This window comes from Stegostoma tigrinum, chromosome 12 (assembly GCF_030684315.1).
Source record: "Stegostoma tigrinum isolate sSteTig4 chromosome 12, sSteTig4.hap1, whole genome shotgun sequence".
Lineage (NCBI taxonomy): Eukaryota > Metazoa > Chordata > Chondrichthyes > Orectolobiformes > Stegostomatidae > Stegostoma > Stegostoma tigrinum.
The window spans coordinates 68,008,868-68,030,561 of NC_081365.1; the positions used below are offsets into that span (position 1 = coordinate 68,008,868).

A 21,694-nucleotide genomic window follows, 5' to 3' on the forward strand; every position below is an offset into this window, starting at 1 on the left:
TTGCCTTTCATACCTTCAGGGCATCCCATAGCACTTTACATGCAATTCAAATGTCTAGGAAGTAAGAGTACCACCACTGAGTCAACTGACTGTGTCTAACAGGAATGTATTTGCTGATGAAAGGATTTGTACGTAGGAGTAGTCATAGAAAAATATTTATAATACTTTTTTATGTGACTAGTCAAAAAAGTCCATGTTGCATGTATCTGGTAATAGAAACAAATTTATTGTTCACATTATAACAAAGTGTGAAGCTGGATGAACACAGCAGGCCAGGCAGCATCTCAGGAGCACAAAAGCTGACATTTCGGGCCAAGACCCTTCATCAGAGAGAGACCTCTTTAGGCCTGAAACGTCAGCTTTTGTGCTCCTGAGATGCTGCTTGGCCTGCTGTGTTCATCCAGCCTCACACTTTGTTACCTTGGATTCTCCAGCATCTGCAGTTCTCATTATCAGTTATTGTTCACAAATGTTAGGTAATGCTGGCATTTGGAAATGGGGCTTCTTCCTACTTAGCCAGCAATGGAGAAAGTTTAATTTGCGATGCTCCAACAAAGCAGAAAAAAACAATTAAGTAATTTGCTGGAATAATTTAATGGGGGATACATGAAAAGTGTGAGGCAATGCACTTTGGAAGAAGTAAGAAGATAAGGGAGTACTGAGGACACCAGGAAGCTCAGAGGAACAAAGTGATCTTGTGTGCTTGTCCACAGATCCCTTGCAGGTGGCAGGACAGCCTAATAGGGTGTTTAAAACGGCATATGGGATACTTGACTTTATCAGTCATGGCACAGATTATATATGCAGGGAGGATACGTTGGAGCTGGTCACAGCTAAAGTAGTATGAGCAGTTCTGGTCACCACTCTATAGGAAAGATATAAGTGCACTGGAGGAAATGCAGAAGACATTCAGCACCTGGTCTGGAGCAGCTTAGCTAAGAAGAAAGGCTAGATAGGTTTGAGTTTTCCTCAGAGCAGTGAAGGCTGAGAGGGGCCTTGATTAAGAAGGAAAAGATTGAAGGACATGGACAGGATGGGTAGGAAGTAGTTGTTCCCCTACGGTAAAGGATCAATAACATAAACTAAAGGCGCAGGGCAAAAGGGGGTTTGATGGAATGAAAATGACCCAGAGGAATCTGGAACTCACTACCTAGGAGGGTGATAGAGACAGGGACCCTCATAACCTTTAAAACGTATTTGGATGAGCCCTTGAAATGTCATGACATTCATGGCTATGGGGCAGTGAATGGATGAGCCGAAGAGCCTCTCCTGTGCCCTATGACTCTGTGAAATGGAGTTAAAAAGCAACTTCTGGGAATTAAGACATTAAAGAGGCCATTTGCGATTATTTGGACTAAAAATGTGCAAAAGATGTGGGGGGGGGAAAGGCAAGAGATTGGCACTGAGTGGTGATGCTCGTTTAAAGAGGCAGTGCCGGCACAATGGGCTGAGTGGCCTCCTCCGGGGCTAAAACGAAATATACAAAGGGTCGGTTGGCCGCTGGAGAAATGATATTTCTGGCGGAGATATTTTGCTAGAACTCAATGGCTGAACAAATTACTTTAGCAGAAAAGGTAAAAGCAAATTGGCACTTTGAGGGTGGAATACTTGACTATATAAGTCCTTTGTTTATAAATAAAAAGAGGTCGCACGTACGAAATCATTGCCTAGTTTAGAAAATTTGAGATGTAGACATAAGAAACAACAATTGTTACTGAAAGTTTTAAATCAAATGCCCTTATTTCATGTCAATATTCCCCGCAACACTGTACGGATCTGAGCATTATAACCTGTTTTTAAGACTCGTTACATCTCTGATACTATAGTGAGGTAGAATGTGGAAATCATTAACTGTAGTGGGCATACATGCGAGTCGGAGAGAAAGACGTGACCCCACGTGAAGTTGATTTGTAAATGAGAGAACCATATCTAAATTTAAAATCCTTTTAAGACCCTGAACGAAGGGGACAGCGTGAAGACGCAGCGCTGTTGTATTTCCAGCATTACACTGCTGGATAAGGTGAGCCCTGAGGTGTGAAAAATGAGTTTCAGGGTTTGCTCTGGGATGAGGGCACTGATTCCCAGTGGCTGGGATGTTGATAGCAATGCGTGCGCAGCCTGTCACCTCTCCAGTGGGGAAGGAGTCCCTGGGAATCACAATCATCATCCTGACAGGAGAGCCTCCAAACAATACGGATTATCTCTAAAACAACCCCCTCCCACCCCCAACTTCCCCTCACCCACCCACATCGCTAAACCAGGGAGAGGGAAGGGGACGTAATCAGACGGAGCTGCTGTACACAGTACTAGGCGAGGCTCTGCTGTCTGGATTCTCTCTCTCTCTCTCTCTGTGTGTGTGTCTGCTGGGGAAAAATACGGGAATGAATGAAGACAGAAAGGTAAGCGTCAGGACAAAATATGCGCAAAGGATTTTTCATTTGTTAAAACAAAAGAGTCGTTTTATCAACAAATATCCACAGTGTAGCAAGCACTCTGATCCATTGTAACCAGCCTGTAAATAAGGAATTGAAGTCATCTCTGTGACCGTGAACGTTTTGTATTTATTTTAAAGACAATGTTTCCAGTTATTGCTGCCGACACACTCTCGTTTCCTTTATTCTCGGTTTATTCCACCTTTGCTGTTAACAATCTCCGCCTTACTGTCGTTTTTTTTGGGGGGGGGGGAGAGAGGTTAGGTACCTCGGACCCTTGCGGAGATCCAGCTGTTTTGCGGTTTGCGTGAACCGACGTGCCCGTGTTCTCAGGTTCCTCCGGATAATCCCCGTCATCGGGCCTTGACTGGATACAAACGTGTCATTTTGTTTTAACACCGGCCATCCAGGCGGCCCCCGTTCACCTTGCTTCCGACCAAAACCCTGGTCAAAATTAACCGAGTTGGGCATGGGGGGGGGGGGCGGTTGGTAAAGAGATGGGGGGAAAAATCATTCCCGAAACAATAAAGGGGGAATTTATCGAAGGCTTCCCACCCCAGTCACAGCTTTATCTAAAACAAGATGATTGCCGATTGGAAATGCCTCACGTACAGGCGGACAGAACAGCGAAAGCTGTTTGCTGTTAGTTTGGAGACGGGAGAAGACCCTGTCAGCGATTGCCTATTGCTGTTTTACTGGCTGCGGTGTTCACAAACAAGATACCTTTGACTTCACTGTAACTGTATCACTCTCTGAAATCGGCGAATTTCCAAAACACCTTTAAAACAAAAAAAAATTCTTCTTTCATTGGCGGCGGAACGTGCTGTTTGATGGGTTTACATAGCCAGGGAAAAAAGGACACCAATGTTTTTCTTACGAGGCTCAGCCTTAATTTGCTATCACTTCGAAAGCAGATCAGAAACATCGCTCTTCGGTTCATCTTTACTCCCACCCGCTCCCCATTTTTACTCTGGACTGACTTGTCTCCTTTGTAAACTGCATATTTACAGGTGAGAGAGATATTCACTACCTCTCACCAAAAATTTGAAGGGGATTACTATGTTTTTGTTGCTTTTTTGCTAATGAATAGGCATAACAGGCAGTGTTTATGATTTTTTTTTAAATATAGCAAGTTTTTTGTTTGCATTTATGTTAAGTTGTAAAGCAATGGTCTGATTATTTAGAGTGAAGCCTTTGACTAAAACTGCCGTTTGTAAATTTGGCCGCTCTGCTTGGGTCTGCGCACAGCGCACCGTTTATTGAAATGTGGAGACAATGTTATGTTTTGAACCGAGCGAGGAAGCCGCAGTGTCGTTTAAAAGTGTAAGGTTATGGTGAGGTTCATTATTGAAAACGCAAGTTAACCCTTTGAACTGTCAGTTCTGATCAAAATGCAGTGCTAAACAAAACCGCACTCAGTTTCAGTAGGACAGAACCTTCTGCGCAGATCAGGCTAAATCAGGGACAGAATGGCTTCTGTTCCGATGGTACTGTACCTGTACTTAATTTCCTGAATTGATTTTACTAGTAAACTGGCCAGTCGGAGTAGCGCACTGAATCAAGAATCAATCTTTGTACTGTGTGGCACTTTGTAAATTGGCAGCGGTTTAGAAGTTGGAGTAAGTGACATTAGCTGGCTGATCACTTAGTACCAAAACCTGTTTTTACACGTCTCGTGAATCGGTGGTGCCAAATTTTTGATAACACGATTAGCAAAGCTGGGGATGCCTCATGTAATCATTCTGCAGCGAGGTCGTAGGCTCGGGAGGACGGCATTTCATTGGTATTAGCATTTCGGTAGGAACGGTCGACTGCTGACTGTCAACGAGAAGAATTTTAGGTGAGTTGGTTGAAATAACGAAGGAATGGCGGGAGGAAGGTTGCCAGTGTTTGGGAGTTCTGGTGGCGATCTTCTGTTTCCTCAGTGTCAGCCTTTGAGGTCACCAACAATGAAATCATAAAAATCATGAAATCATAAAAATCAAAAATCATGAAAACAGTAATCGAAAGCGGCTGACCATTTTGATATTTCACTGGAACTAATATTATTCTCAAGTGCAAGCAGCTATAATTGAATAGCTTTATCTGCACCAGTTTTTATTAATTTAGGCGATATTCCCAGCCGCCCTCCTTGAACTGCCGTCGGTTTAGTGCAGGTTCACTCGCACTGCTGTTCCGTAGGGAGCTGGACCCACTGACAGCGAAAGAGCAGTAATGTCTTTCCAACTCAGGATAGCTAGTGGCCTGGAGAGAGACTTGCAGATGGTGCTGTTCCTAATGCATCTGCTGTCCTTGCCTACAAAAGAGGGCAGTATAACAAGAACCTGAGCTACTGCAATATATTGCGCTCCTCCTCCACTTAAAGAAAAAACTGACACATTGAACTATAAACTAGAAAATGTATATCAATTCCCGGATTACAATGTAGCTAACCTGATATCAACATGCTTGTTTCTCCTGTAATCGCAAGTCAAATATATATGATTGACATTACACGTTAATTTACGTGTCACTAGAATATCTTTAAAAACATATCGTCATTTGACAGAAATGATGAATAGAATAACTAATTTTCCTTTCCTTCCCACATACCTTTAATTAACCCATCCAGCTCCTTTCTCTTTGTCTCTCTGTCTCCTGGACAGCAGAGACCATTTAAAAAAAATACTCGTCTAAAACAATATGTTACATTACTAGACAATAAGCTGCCCTCCATCGTATTCAACAGCTGTACTGACCGCCATAACACAAGGAAGTACATGTACACTTGTGTTGAGTTCCTATTTGTTGTTTCTATTAAAGTTGAGAGATGCTTAGAATGATGACCTTTAAGAGAACAGCAGCATAAACAGTTGCTATTGTAATTTAGTGAAATGTACACTTTTACAGAAACTATGCAGTTATGTTTTCATACATGCATTAAATGAATATAATAAATACATTTGCTTCATCTGCTTGTTTTGAGGCAACTTGGAGAGCTCTAAAACATTGCCTTATTTAATTTGCACACAAAGCAGGAACAATACATAGATGTGGGAGGGTAGTGAAACTAATGTCCACACAAAAGTAATTAAAGGCACCAGCTTGCAGTCATGTATTTCAGACGCAAATTATTCGGTTACAGTTTCATTACAAGTAAATATTTTGGGGAAAGTATCTCTAATTAAGATACGGTAAAAGTTGTGGTGATGGCAAATTAGTCAGTGATGGCAGAAAGTGATTTAAACATCCAAATCCCTGTGTCTGCACGGACTTAAATGCTTTTGCTCCTTTTTAAAATTGTAAACCCTTTTTATGTTGTTTATGCAGCAGTTAATTAGAGAGTGGCATTTAATTAATTATTTTTGAATAATTATGGTAAAATATTCTACCATAAATAATTGACTTAAGACTGCAATTGCAGTGGGTTTTTTTTGTTGTGTGTTGCTTTCCTCTTTTTACCACTTTTTATTCTTACTCTTTGCTTTTTGGTCAGGAACCAGGTTAATCCATGCTGCAGCCTCTGGCATGACAGCTGCCAATGCAGCTCTATTTATAATTTCGTGTATCAAAATTGCATACGGCAGAATGAGAGACACTTGTCAGGATTTCCTTTCCCAAAAGTGCAGGAAACTGCTGCTGTTAAGATATTCACCTAGCTGGATCAGTAAGAATGATAAAGTTTGTCATGTTTGAAATTGGCTCTTTTGGCCAGCTGCCAATGGTAGGACTTGAGTGTGCATCTTCTGAGTTCTAAAGTATACACCTTAAATATCACCAGATCATCACAGAATGAAGTAGTTGACTGTGATAGTTCTAAAATTTTAAGAGGTTATTTTGTCCTGTTTTCTATGAGAGGAAAAGAGGTGTCTTGTTAAGACCACTTGAATAAACCGCTAGGGAGACATTGGTTTTTTTTTTGTAATTGCCTGAATAGGTGTGGCCAGCTCTCTCAGATTAGGATTTCTGGGTTTTGGTTTTTCAGTAGCAACGGAAGCTGTTGGGCTCTCAACAGATTTGGAAGCTTCAGTGAATGTCTCCTGGCTGCTACTGTCTCTGAACTTCCTCATAATGTTTTTTTTTTCCCTCCTGGATTGGAGAATGGCATGTGAGAATCTGTGCCTGAATTTTCCCTTTTTTTTGCCAATGGGTGTGTTTATGGGATATGATTATTTTGGAACAGTTAAAATATTTAGTGTAACTATCAATCATTTTGGTTAAATTATCCAGTGGAGTTAAGTTATTCTAAAGTCCCCGTTCTTTGGTTGTATTTTAAATAATATAGTATTTAAATTATTGCTTAATGTTGAGTAGTTTGAGCAGCCACATTGCATCTGGAACAGACAGTTTACGTTTGCCTTTAAAATAAGAAAATGTTAGAGTCTAGGCTACCTTAAAATATTTTCAGGGTGGTCCATAATATTGACAATAAATAATAATGTCTTTGAAAAGTGTGAGAGGTTTAATTTACATTTATTAAATCTAACTGATTCCATTGACAGGGAGAATACCAGAGTAATACTGGATACAAGATTGTATATTATTAAATGCCATGTTTTCAAAAATCTTCTTTTTGGTTGAGAGCATATTAGCATCAATAGGTTGTAATGTAAGTAAAAATGAGAAACTGTAATTAGAATTTCTTTCCCACCTTTACTTTCTGTATATGACCAGTTTGGGAAAAAAAATTGGCCACATTCACCTTCAAATAAATAGCAATGTTCCAGTGGATGTGAGTATCAGCCAAGACACTATTGAATGTTGAAGTAGGCTTGACGGGCCAAATAGTTACTCCTATTTCTTATGGCCACATTCACCTTCAAATAAACAGCAATGTTCCATTTCTTTTCCTAATTATTTTCTGTATCCCTCTGCACCAGAGTTCTGCTCTCTCTCTCCAGTTAAATAACATGCAAAATTTCTATTCTTCCGGCTAAAGTGAAAAAAATCCACTTTCGTACGTTATACTCCATCTGTCAATCTTCTTCCCTCTCACATAAACCATCAATATCCGTTTGTAGAATTATGTCCTTTTCGCAACGCACATTCTACTTATTGTCCTAACATCATCAATTTAACTACCACACATTCAGTCCCTTCATCCAAGTCATTTCTATACGTTATAAATAATTGTAACCATGTGGAGCACCATGTGTCATATCCAGCCAACTTGAAAATAGCCTATTTATGCCCACCCATGACTTCCAATTAGCATGAAAGAGGGTTGGTATATCATATGTTACCCCTTACACCATGACCTCTCGTTTTGCATAGCATACTTTGATGTGACACCTTCTGGAAATCTATGTACGGAGTACCCTCAGTTCTCCTTTATCTATCTATATCATCTGTTACTTTCTCAAAGAGTTCTGTAGAAGTAGCAAACATGATTTCCCTTTTTTTTTTAAACAAAACTGTGTTGACTCTGATCATGTTATGATTTTCTAAGTGCCCTGTTATAACTTCCTACAAGACAGATTTTAGAACTTCCCCTGTGTTAAAAGCCCTGCAGTTCCCTGCTTTCTGCTTCTCTACTACTTGAATAGAGGGGTAACATTCTGTACCTTACAATGTGAAGGGACATTTCCAGGTTTGAGGGAATCTTGGAAAATTAAAAACAATGCATCTACTTTCTCAGCAACCACCTTTATTTTTAACACCTGAAGATAAATCCCTTGGCACTGATTGATTTTGTCAGATTTTTAGTTTGTAATTTTCTTTGTAATCTTTCCCCGGGATTTGTTATTGTTTTAAGTTCCTCACTCCAATTCACATTCTAATTCACAATTATTTGGGCGCTATTATTTGTGACCGCTCAGGTGAAGCAGTAGAAAAAAGTCCATCAATTTATTTGTCATTTTCTTATTTTCCAATATTAATTTCTAAGCTTCTCACTCAAGAGAACCAATGATCACTTTCCTAACTCTTCCTGTTTAAATACCTGTAAGAAACCCTTAATACATTTTTTTAATGTTAGTTCAAGATAATGTAAGAATTACTGCCCTGCCAAGCATTAGTGGACCATCCATCAATGCTCTGTAGAAGGTGTTGGTGAACAGTTTTCTTGAACTGCTGCAGTCCATGTGGTATAGGTACACCCTCAATGCAGTTAGGGAGGTCAGTTCTGGAGTTTGAGTCAGCGAAAATGGATGATTGCCAATATGGTACCAATTCAGGATAGTGAATGGCTTGGAGGGGATCTCTCAGGTGGTGATGTTCCCTTTAATATGCTGTCCTTGACATTCTAGTCCATAGAGATTGTAGATTTGGATGATGCTGTCTGAGAAGTGATGGTGAGTTACAGCAGTGAATTTTGTAGGTGATGCACACTGCTGACACTGCGTTGGTTGTGGAGGGAATGAATACTAAAGGTGATAAATGTTGTACCAATGAAGTAGGCTGTTTGATGTCAAACTTCTTGCGTGTTATTGGAACTGCACTCATCCATTCAAGTGGGGAGTATTTCATCACATTCACCTGACTTTTGCCTTGTCACTGGTGGGCAGACTTTGTGGAGTCAGGTTATTTGCTAACTGCAGGAATTCTAGCCTCTGACCTCCTCTTGTATTTATACAGCTGGTCTATTCCCATTTCTGGCTGATAATAACCAGGATGTTGATAGCAAAGGATTCAGGTGAAGATAATCCCGTTGAATGTCAAGGGGCAATATTTACCTTCTCTCTTGTTGGAAATTAGTAGCTTGCTTTCTCTCATGCTCTAACTTTTCCATTCTTCTTATTCATGTTTTAGTCATTCTTGGCTGTTTATTACACATTGTTTAATCTTCAGGCCTGTCAGTCACCTTTGCAGAATTAGAATAGAATCCCTACAGTGTGGAAACAGGCCATTTGGCCCAACAAGTACACACTAACCCTCCAAAGATCATTCCACTCAGACCCATTCCCCTACCCTATCTCTGTAACTCTGCATTCTCCACGGCTAACCTATACATCCCTGAACACCATAGACAATTTAGCATGGCCAATCCGCCTAACTTGCATGTCTTTGACTTCGGGAGGAAGCCGGAGCGCCCAGTAGTAACTGTCACAAGCACTGGGAGAACGTGCAAACTCCGCACAGACGGTTGGCCGAGGGTGGAATCGAGCCCAGGTCCCTGGCACTGTGAGGCAGCAGTGCTAACCACTGAGCGACTGTGCCACCCTTGTGCACAGTTTCTCAGTTTCATATTATATTTAACCTTCAGCTATGGAAGATAAGACCTTTCCTTAGAACCTCGCAATCTCTACAGCATAGAAGCAGGCCTTTCAGTCCATTGAGTCCACATCGACCCTCCAAAGAGCATCCCACCCAAATCCATCCTCCTCCCCTATCCCTGCATTTCCTATAGTTAACCCACCTAGCCTGCACATCCTTGGGCATAGTAGGCAATTTAGTATGGCCAATCCACCTAACCAGCACATCTTTGGACTGTAAGAGAAAACCGGAGCACCCAGCAGAAACTCACACAGACATTGGGAGAACGTGCAAACTCCACATAGACTGTAGAACCTTCTGTTCTCACTGAAATGTATACTTTTTGCATATTCTGAAATCTTCCCTTAAATGTCTGCTACTATTTCTTAACTTACCTAAACCTTAGCCTAGTTTCCCTATCTTCATGCCCTCCTGATTGCCTTCATTTAATTTTAAAACATTAAGTTTCAACCTTATCATCTCTCCCTCAAACTGAATGTGCGAGTAAATCAGATTATGATTACTGATACGTCGGGTGCCTTTAGGAACCCTCCACTGCTCCTGTGGTATGATCCTCCCTCAAACTTTGCGTGCAATAACACACTCCACTTAGATTCTGGAGGATAGGTTTAGCTTGAGACGCTGAGCGCCAACTGAGGAAGAGCATGAATGAAAGCAGGCAGATGGTGCAGAGAAACAGGATACAATGTTGCAAAAACTTAAAACTGTATTAATCTGTATGGTCATAGGGAGAACAACTGCAGTGATGCAAGTTGTCTGCCAATCACTCTCAAAGCAATGGTCTGACTATGTTACAACCCTCTTTGTCAAGCACAGATGGCCCCTGTGATGCTGTGTATGGCTTAATAAACATTGATTCTGGAGAAAGGAGATGTGCACGTTAAACCTCGAGGAGCTATTTCCTCCTTTCTTTGTCCCTCAAAAGCTGCTTTCTTATCTAAATCTGGCAGTATATTTGAATCCGCCAGAATAATTCCCATTCTGACCATTTTGCAAGAATGAATAAGTCCGAAAAAGCTGCAAAACATAATGTGCCAATGGCAAGAAAGCATTATGATGGACCATGAAAGCTTAAAGACTGCTGCAGTGCTTAAAAAATATACCATGCACCTTTTAAGAAACAAGCTTTGAAAGGCAGGCTAATTCAGAAAGTTATGTGTCTACTTTCTATCAAAGCTATAACAAAAGTGGCTTTTCCCAAATCATGACATTAAGCTTAAGTAAACCTTACGCTGGATGGCAGCAGTGACTTGAAATATTAAAAAACATTTTTGACTAAAACCCAGAACATGGTATCTCCTATAGTGTGGAAGCAGGCCATGGGGAATGGGATCCTGTGTTCAGATCTGGGCACCTTATGCAAGGAAGGATGTTAAAACTCTGGAGAGGTGCAGATGAGAGTTTGTAGAATTCTATCAACAATGAGGGATTTTAGATACAGGGAAAGATTAGAAATAAATGAGCTTATTTTCCTTGTAGCAGAGATTAAGAGGTGACCTTACTGAGGTGTTCAGAATTATGGGCAATTTTGACAAGGTAAAGAAGGATATTCTGTTTCTGCTAGTTGATACATCAGTAACTTCGAGATTGTCAGCAAAAGAGCTAGGAGCAAAATGAGGAGAAACCTATTTGTTCAGAGCATTGTTGGGATTCGGAATGTCCTGCCTGGGAGGGTGATGGAAGCAGATTCCATTGGAGGTTTCAAAAGGGAGCTGGATGTATATTTGAAAGTGATGAATTCAGAGGGCTATGGACATAGAGCTGGATAGTGAAATGAGTTGGGTAGCCATTTCGAGAACAGGTGCAGATATGCTGGGCCAAATGTCTCCTGGGATATAAAATTCTATGCTTCCATATATTTAAAAAAATTAAAAAGTTTCTAGACTGTAGTGAGATAGTAAGAACTGCAGATGCTGGAGTCAGAGATAAGTGTGGATCTGGAGGAACACAGCAGGCCAGGCAGCATGAGAGGAGCAGGAAAGCTGATGTTTCAGGTCGGGACCCAGTTTTGCAGCACAGCGACAGTGTTCCCTAACTCTGGGCTAAAAGACCCAGGTTCAAGTCCCACCTGCATTAGAGGTGTGCCAGAACATGTTGGTGCAGGTTAATTTAAAAATGTCTAAAGCCGTGTGCCATTTAGATGCTGAATGTCTCCAATTGTGTGAGTTAATGTAGAATGTCTACTTGGTGAAAGATTGCTTCGACCAGTAGTTGATCAGTTAAGTTGACCTGTCTATATAATTAATTCATTGGAAACTCATGCAGAAATTTATGGCAGTAGGAAAACAAAAACAATTGTAGCTAACACCAATGTGTGTAACTCTAAACTTTCTCACCGTATTTTTAACTTCAGGGATTATTCTGCAGCAGCAACAGCACATTGGAGTGCCTTCCTGTTAAACCACACGTCAGGTTGCTGTTTGAACATCATTCAATATTGCCGTGTGTGCATTTTGTAAGAGATTGAGATATATTCATCCTTAAATGCATCTCAGTTTCCTGACATTAATCAACTAATGAAGCTTTTGAGAAAAAAAAACAGGTCAATAACTGCCCTTGATTTCCACTGTGTTCCATCAAATGCCAGGAAGCTAATGCATATATACGTGATGATTAGAGATGACCTTGTGACTTTGGTCTGTAATTTATCACCCAGCAGTTATTTTCTAGTGAAATAAATTTGCATTAATGTTGTATTTTGTGTAAACTCCATTCTGGAAATTCAATGGCTCACCTTAGCAATTTTATAATCATGGTATGAATCCCATCATGAAATTGGCTTCGTTACTTCACGCTGCAGCACCTAATACAGATCATAGTCACCTCTTTTGAGTTTTACAAAGAATTCTCTGATTATTTCAGTATTTTTCATTAACAAGGTTAAGTGATTGTGCAGAGTTGGCGTTTGTTGTATGTGACATCACTGAAACTGGGCCCGATTAGTCAGAAAGCAATTATGTGAGATCCTTGGAAAAAATAAATTACATTTTCCTTCTGAGAAGTTTATTGTTTAAGAGCAAGTACCCGTGTTTTAATAAACATGTAAACTGACTTGAACGGATGCAAGTAAACATTTTAATCCATTGGTAATTATTAGCTGATTGTGAAGACTGGCAGAATATTGAAATAAGCTGCAAAAATATGTACCAAAAATATGTACTAAAAATATACATACAAGGACTCCTGCAGTGATAACATTATTTTTAATGAAAGAAAATCAGCTTTATGAACAAGTTCTAATCATGCATATTATCTAAATTAATGCTAGGAGTGTTATGATACTGCACATACTGATCAGTTGAGTGAGCATTTCCTTACATGAATTTTATATCCATGATGCATACATTAATATAAATGTATTTCTGTTATTGCAATTACACTTATTCATTAAGCATAATCTGAATTAGTGAATTGAGCCATATTCCTTATTATTGCCATATGACTGAACACTCAACTAATTATATATTTTTAAAATGTGTACCATTTTGAAAATGAAAAAAAGCATAGAATTGTAAATATTCATCAGTGTTTTTCATACATTCATGTGACATTCATATACAGACAAATCAAAAAGAAATTCTATGTACACAGAGTTACCTAGTCATAGACAATTTTCTACATTAATATTTTGAGTCAATGATTTTACACTTCGACCTGTTTCTTTCCACAGATGCCACCCATTCAGTGTTAACACAATTTTCTGTTTTTACATCTACATTTATATTTATTCAAGTGGCATAACCATGTGAATTTTCCATGGCTTTATATTTAAAGTTAATTAGACTTTTACAAACATTGGTCAATAGAATTTGGTCAATTTTCTGTGAATGAATAAATTAAGCAGAAAGTTATGCCAGTAGATTTTGCCATGTCAAGAACAGTTATTGGCATCAAGTGTCCAACCAAGTGCTGTACACATCTGTGTACATTTGTGTTAAATGTACAGGCTTCAGTACTTTTACTGCAGTCCTTGGGAAACTTTTCATTTTCACCCCTATTCATCATTGGTCAGAGCTAACATTTGTAGCTAGGTGGGCTGGGCCAACAGCTTGTTCTCTCAGTATTGCAAGTGCCCCTAATATCTGGTCATCAAGAAATGTCCCACACTGTTCAGGTTTGAATTCCCCTCACCATGTGGGGAGATCCTATATACTCACTGCTTTGCTTCGTTTCATTAGCCTCAGCTCAAATCCGCTACTAAGCGGAACAGCACCCAGCTTAAACCTGTTTGTCCTCTGTGTGACTGAATGTCATTGCCTTAGCACCTAGGGTATAATCTTTTGAAGATTGACATCCTGGCTACAACTTTTGGTGTTGGTCACACCCCTGCCATGGATTTCTGATACAAGTATTTTTAGTGCCTTGTGCTCATGTTGTGCTGATATGAAACTTGGCATTTGAATTCCAGTGTAATGCTATAAGGTGATGTGAAGGACAAATTAGAATATTAATTATACTCTTTCTAACCGCATTCAGTAATTTTCTGACAGTTGTGGGATGACTGCAATTTTCCAAAAATGATGACAGAAAAGCAATAAAATTTATGTTGGCACCCAATTCTGAACATTACACCTTTCTGTGGGCAAGATGGCAATTGTCTAAACCTGGTGAAATATTGATTAAAATAGTAGAATGTATCCCTGCCATGTGTCTTTTCTTCTGCCAAAGCATAATCTGATCCTGATCCTGTACAGAACACACTGTATTTGTCATGAGTTCAGCCGCAATTTGGCTTGCGTCCTATTCAAAAATAAAGCAGAGAGTAGAAGCGCACAAAAAGCATATTTCAGTTTATTACAGTTTCATAACAATCCATTGAATTCCTGTTTGTTTAATGTGCTAAAGGTTAACTTAATGTCATCAGATTACTTGTACAAATCATTTAAATCTTTAAAGCGATGTACCATTTCTTAATTAAAGATCTGGTAATCTTCAGATACAAGTGGAATGCTAGCAACTATGAATTGTTCTTTTCCAAAATGAGTCACAGCATAGTCACCTCTGCTTCCTAGGCTCCAAGTACATGCATTAAATGAAGATAATTTTGATACTTAGCAGGTTGAAATGGTTATTTTAATTTGAGTATATGATTTCTGAAGAACGTGCAGTTCCATATCTTTAACTTTGATAATTGTTTATGTGCCATTCAAAATTTCGAATGAGTATTTACCATGAATTTTAACCAGTTGGATTTTTTCTTCCAGGTGTATCTATCTGCTTATTCATTTAGACAGGTGATGTATTTAATCTCCATACTAAAAATGCCTGGTAATCACTCCTAATATTCATTGAAAAATAAGTTGGTAAGATATTGAAGATGGAAAGTTTAAATCAAACAGAAGAGAAATGTTGGAGCAATTCCTTGCATTAGCCAAGGAACCTAAGCTGCAGGGGGAAATATTGTACTGTATATAATCTTAACTTCTGATGGTTAATCAAATGCAAGAACTATTTAGATGCACCACAACTGCATTTGTAATAGTGAAGGGTTAATATCCCAACTAAACGTACAGCGCTTAGAGTAAGATTAACAACTAAATGGGCCAGCCATGCTCAGCTTCAGGTTAAACAGATTTATATGGGATTAGAGGTAGAATTTTTTTGTGGCTTTGTTAATACTTCAGCAAGAATTATTGAAGCATTGCTATGCTGACAGAAACAGCATCTGTTGAAAAATCTATGTACAGCAGATTGACACAAACATCAGTGTCTCACTTGGTACATAGTGCATTTTGCATCAATATTTTTATATCTTCTCATGCAGAATAGTATTATACCTGCACTTAACAATAGTTAGTAAAGGCACAGATAACATGAGTTTCTGTGTGCAAGCAGGAATATTTTAAAATTTGTTGCTTTCTCAGGCTCACTGCTGTTTTACCAGGGTATCATACCCAAAGCTTTGACTCACAGCAAAGTGAGCAGTCATCTCTCGCTCCTCCCATCTCTCTCGCGCTCTCTCTCACCCACACACTCACTGAACAATTGGACATTTTGTTCAACCAAAGGAGCTTTATTTTAAATTAAATCATTCTAAACAGCAAAAAAAATGTACATTGAGTCATTTCCTAATGTCCTGAGTGTCTGTTCTTCCTAAGTGTAAAAATAATCTTTGAAGTAGGAGTTCACTGGTGGTGGCACTGAGGTCAACAAATTTAAGGTTGTAATTTCACAGTGAGGAGCCTGGTCAACATTGAGATTGCCCTTTGGAAAAGGAAATGTGTCTTCATAATCACTGTCCTCGAAATATCATGGTTTGCTCACTATTAAGCATATTGCATTTCATTTGGTGTAATCATCCAACAGATAAACATTGGCTCTGAACTACTGTTTGATTTGTATTGTTCTTGATGGAGACAATGTAAGCTGGTGGAGATGCTTTGTCCATTTCATGCAAGCCAATCATAGTTTCTCTGTGCATAGTCACTTGTCAACATACATTTTGGCCTTACTTTATCTTTGTGTAATCTTTTCTGCTTTCTCTCTGACATCCTTTTCGCATAGAAGCGATGGAATAAGAATGTTCAGCGTATGTGAAAGTTACGTCTAGTCATAAACTCAGCCAGCACCCTTCTGATCAGGGAGCATGGAATGGATTGATACATGTAAAGTATGGAATGAATAGATTGTACAAATATTTTCTCCTCCAGACTGCCCTTGATTGCCCTCCTGAATTATTCTACACTACCATTTAATTGTGGGTTGTATCACAATATCAGATGGTGCAGAATTTGTAGCTTACATGATCTCTGTGAATTGTCTAGAAACAAACTGTGACCTATTGTAGCGATAATCTCTTCCAGACCTTATTTATGACTTGCTAAACTGTGTCAACAACAGAGTCGGTGTTAAGGGAATTTATTGTTGTGATTTCCAGCCATTTGCCATGTAGATAATGAACAACAAACAAAAGGTGCCTATTTCCAGAGTCTGCTTGCACTTCTCCAAAAATACCTACTTGGAGTTGCTGCCATGCCTTTGTTGGCTGTGGAAATGGTTGGAGGACTGATGTACATAGTTAACCATTTTTTCATATGTGGGTATAAACTAGTTTGTGCCAATCCATTGTTGCTCCCCAAACAGCTTTGTGGAATCATTGTTTCACCCTATCATTCTCTGATGCTCTTCATGGGCAAGGTATATTGCATCATACTATTCTACTTTTGGGATATTTCCTTGAGTTCTGTGTATGAAATAGTTGTTGTCAAACAATGTAAGCCTATTTTGTACTCTGCAATACAGGATCGCTTTATCCTTTATTTCCTTAGGCCACTCAGTTTTTAGGTAGTACAGCCTGCAGTGTGCCGATTCTGCCCTCATGTCCTCCAGTGTAAAAAAACTTCATGGTCACACGTTAAATGACAGCAACCATGCAGTTTACAATGTCCAAAGTCCCAATTCTATCTCAAATTCTATCTGCACTGCTGGGAGGGCTAAACCTGTGAGGTACAAACAGAGTCAATGTGCCGTTGTGAAAGGGAAGTCATTTTAAACAAATTTTTGGAAATTTTTAAAGGAAATTCACATGCATGGTCAATAAAGGACAGCTGGTAGATGCATTTTACTTAGATTTCCAAAAGGCATTTGATAAACTGCCACATCAAAGTTTATTGCAGACAGTTAAAAACTTGTGTAGGGAGTAATATATTCACTTTTGGAAGATTAGGCAGCTAACAGGAAGCAGAGAGTAAGCATAAATAGACCAGCTTCTGTTTTAAGTTGTAACAAGTTGTTGTATGGTGTGGCACAGGAATGAGTGCTGAAGCATCAATTTTTCCAATTTACATCAATGATCTGCGTGAAGGCATCAAAGGAATGGTTGCAAAATGTTCCAATGATGCAAAGATAGGTGGGAAAGTAAGCTGTCAGTAGGCATAAGGAGGCCCTAAAGGGCAAATAAGTGAATTAAGTGAGTGGACGAAGATTTAGTAAATGGAGTATAATATGGGAAAATGTGAAATTGTCCATTTTGGCAGAAAGAATAAAATGAAGCATATTCTCTAAATGGTGAGAGATTGCAGAGGTCTATGGTGCAGAGAAATCTGGCTGTTCTTGTACATGAATCACAAAATATTAGCATGCAGGTACAGCAAGCATTTAGGACTGATAGTTGAGCCTTCTCGTTTATTGAAAGGGAAATTGAATATAAAAGGAAGGAAGTTGTTCTTCAAAAATATATATAGGACATTGCTGAGGCCCCATCTGGAGTGCGGTGTATAGTATTGCTCTCCTTCTATAAGGAACAATGTAAATGCATAAGAAACAGTTTAAAGATTTATTGGACAAGTACCTGGCATTGGCAGATTGTCTTATGATGAAAAATTGGGCAGGCTAGGCTTGTATTTGCTGGAGTTGAGAAGTGTAAGATATGATTTGATTGAAAAATGTGTAATTGCTGGGGATCTTGACAGGGTGGATGTGGAAAGGATGTCTTCTTTTGTGGAAGATTGTAGAACTGGCAAGTCCTGGTTAAAAATAAGGGGCATAAAACAGATGGGTAGGTTTTTTTTCTCACAGACTATCGATTGTCTTTGGAGGTCTCTCTTCTTCAAAGTGGTGGAAGCAGAGTCTTTGAATATTTTTTAAATCCAAGGTGGTTAATTGGGACTGTGATTTAGTCACATGAGCCACAATTTCAATGTAGCTTATTTTGAACCTCAGCAAGGCTTTTGAGAAGATCCAACATGAGACACTGATAGCGTCGACAGGAGGCCGTGGGATCCAAGGAAATTTGGCAAACTGGCAGAGTGGCGGGAAGCACAGGGTGATGGTTGAGGCGTGTTTTTCCGACTGGAATTTTGCAGTCATTTGGGCTCCACAGTGGTTGATGTTGAGACCATTTCAATTTGTGATTATATAAAATGACTTGTATGTTGGAGGATTGATCAGTAAGTTTGTAGATATTATGAAAATTGGTGAGGTGATAAATAGTGAAGTCGATAGAGATGGGCTGATCAGTGCCAAATGGAATTCAATCTGGATAAATTTGAGGTAACCCATTTGGACAGGACATATAAGCCAAGGGAGTACATGATCAAAGGTAGGCCCTTGAAAGAACCAAGGATCAGAGGGACCTTGGTGTGCATGTCCATTGGCCCTTTAAGTTATTAGAACAGGTGGATAAAGTGGTTAAGAAGGCATATGGGTTATTTGCTTTTAAGAGCAAGGAAGTTATGCTGGAATTGTATAAAATGTTGGTTGGGCCACACCCAGAGTATTGTGGCAGTTCTAGAATCTACCCCTATAGGAGGGATGTGATTGCGCTGGAGAGGCTGCAGTGGAGATTTAACAGGGTGTTACAAAAACAGAAGTTGCCAGAAAAGCCCAGTAGGTCTGGCAACATCTGTGAAGAGAAATCAGAGTTAACAGTTTGAATCTGGTTCTGAGGAAGGGGCCACTGGACCCAAAATGTTAACTCTGATTTCTCTTCACAGAAGCTGCCAGACCTGCCGAGCTTTTCCAGCAATGTCTGCTTTTGCTTCTGATTCACAACACCCAAAGTTCTTTTGGTTTTTATTTAAAATTTACCATGATGTTGCCTGGACTGGAGCATTTCAATTATGAAGAGAAATTGGACAGACTGGGATTATTTTCCTTAGAGGCAGAGGAGACTGAGGGGGCTATGATTGAGATATATAAAGTTATGAGAGGCATAGAAGGGGCGTACAGGAAGAAACATTTCCCATTGATGGAATTATCATTGACCAAGGTGCATAGACTTAAGGTAAAGGGTGGGAGGTTTAGAGGGTATGTGAGGAAAACACTTTCATTTCAGAGTTTGGTGGGAATCTGGAACTCACTACGGTAAGAGTAGTAGAGGCAGAAACCTTCATAACATTTAAGAAGTATTCAGATGCACATTGCAGAATGAGGACATACAAGGCTATGGCCAGTTGCTTGAAAATGGCATTAGAATAGTTAGGTGCTTGTTTTTTGACTGGCGCAGACATGATGGATATAGTATTTAGTAATTTATGTTTGTATAAATATTTAACACAGTCAATGTTTGGTGATCAGTTTGGAGAGTAAACTTTCTGTCATAGGGATACAGGCAGTAATATCCACATGTGTACAAGCAGGTTAGTGTTTCCTGCTCCCCAGTAAAGTGTTTCTGTTCAGCTTCCAACAGCAGATGTGATGCGTAAGCAATGTGTCATTCACTTCTTCAAATATCCCATTTTCTGATTCATCTATAATAATGTGTTTTCTGTATGTGGATTGAATTGCAAGAGGATGACTGAGACCTTATATTTTCCTTAATGTGTCAAATGATGTTTGCTGTACAATTGTCCAATTTGCACAATAGTTTCCAAAGAGGCACCATAATCTTTGTATACTTTGGAATGAATTTCTGACAGAAGCTGGTAGTGCAGAGGAATGATGCCAACTTTATCATGTTAGTTGGGATTGGAAGCATTTGAAAAGCAGTGACATTGTGCTGTTCAAGCTTTACTGCAGCTGCTGTCGCTCTGTATTGTACAAAGTCAATATCCGTGCCACAAATGTGCATTTGTCCTTGTTGAGTGTCATATTGTCCTGTGTGAGTTGAGTAAGCACTGCAGATTGTTTTCTGCCTTGTCTCTTTCATTGGAAACAATGTCATTGAATAGTTTGTCTGCTCAATGTCTGACAATACTGAAGAAGTGATTCTTCCGGAATGTGCTCAGTTTGAACTCAATCCTTAGCAGCATACGTACCAAATGCCCTAACAGAAGCTGTAAAATATTGGCTTTACTTTATTAAAATTACCTAAGAATTTTTCCATCACATTGTCAGGCTTTGTTAAGAATGTGGAGTCGTCACATGATTCTATTAGTTCATGAATCATAGGAAGAGGGTATCTGTTGGGAATGAATATTTTATGGACTGGTGTCAGGTTGACATGTGGACCCTGGTTCAAATCCTGTTGTGGCAGATGGTGAAATTTGAATTCAATGAAAATATCTGGACTTAAGAATCTAGTGATGACCATGAACCCATTGTCAATTCTTGGAAAAATCCATCTGGTTGACTAATAAACCTTAAGGGAAGGAAACTGCCATCCTTGCCTGGTCTGACCTACATGTGACTCCAGACCCACAGCAATGTGGCTGACTCTGAACTTCCCTCTGTGCAGTTAGGGATGGGCAATAAATGCTGTGTAGCCAGCAACACCCTCATCCAATTAATGAATTTAAAAAAAGCTCCAAGTTTATCACTTTTGCATTGTGCAACAATAAGATTTGATATCCACGGGGATGAGTTGATTCACTCAGTGATATCACCTGCTTCAAGTTGCTTCACTGGCACAGATTACAAATGGCAACCATGTCAAATTTTGCCAAATGGACCGAATTGATGTGTTGATGAGAGGGGCATGACTGTACTCCTTAATCTCCTTAAATCTAATTTTTAAAAAAAAGGATATGTTGTGGATAGTCAGTATCATTAGTCAATGAATGTGTGCTCCTGTGGAATCTTCAAGTTTGAATCCAAGGTTATCAAATGGGTGTACCTCCTTTAAGGTTGGTGGCTTGTGTAGAACAGGTGCTTGTCGAGGTTGATGATTTTATTGTACTGAAACCATGATTGTTCCTAAAACTGAAGTAAGCCTTCTTGAGCTTGAACTGTTTATGTTTCAAAAGTGAAAGAACATGAAATGTAACCATGGTAGAGTTTGTTGCTTAATACAGATACTTTTGCACCAAAACTGAGGAGGAGAGATACTGAAATATCTAAGGCATTTCCTGAGCAATCCTCAAAATGATGACCTGCTTTATTGTCTGTGATGCTGTGCACTACCATATTTCATTCTCAGAAATAGTTACTTCACTGATTAGTGTCCAGCAATCAGCACACTTTTACAAAGTGAATCACCACTAAAGTGAATTACATTTTTTTTCCCTTTTATAACCAAATATGGCATTACAAATCAATGGGTACCTTAAAAACCTGGGCACATTATTGAGAGTAATTTGGCCAAGATGGGACCGGTGTCAATGACACTGCTGAGATCTCTTTGCGTGTGACCCTTGTACTTGAGCTAGTTTGTGCAAGCTGTGTCTGTAACCCTGAGTCTGAAGATGCCT

General features: G+C 39.4%; 1 protein-coding gene across 5 annotated transcripts in view; it reads left to right on the forward strand.

Annotated features, from left to right (window-relative positions):
- The first annotated feature begins 1,980 nt into the window (after window positions 1-1,980).
- The window catches only part of LOC125457286 (retinoic acid-induced protein 2), an 85,864-nt gene continuing 66,150 nt past the window's right edge, over window positions 1,981-21,694 (forward strand). The window contains exon 1 of one of the 5 annotated variants that reach the window (XM_048541293.2): window positions 1,981-2,020. Coding sequence is in view for 2 of the 5 variants with exons in the window: in XM_048541289.2 (XP_048397246.2) it covers window positions 2,382-2,399 (18 nt within the window). In the remaining 3 variants the exon portion in view is untranslated. Of the gene's footprint in view, window positions 2,021-2,146; window positions 2,400-3,258; window positions 3,443-3,862; window positions 3,920-3,945; window positions 4,273-21,694 lie in introns of those variants that run through there. The other 4 variants (XM_048541289.2, XM_048541294.2, XM_048541291.2 and 1 more) reach the window with 4 other exon arrangements.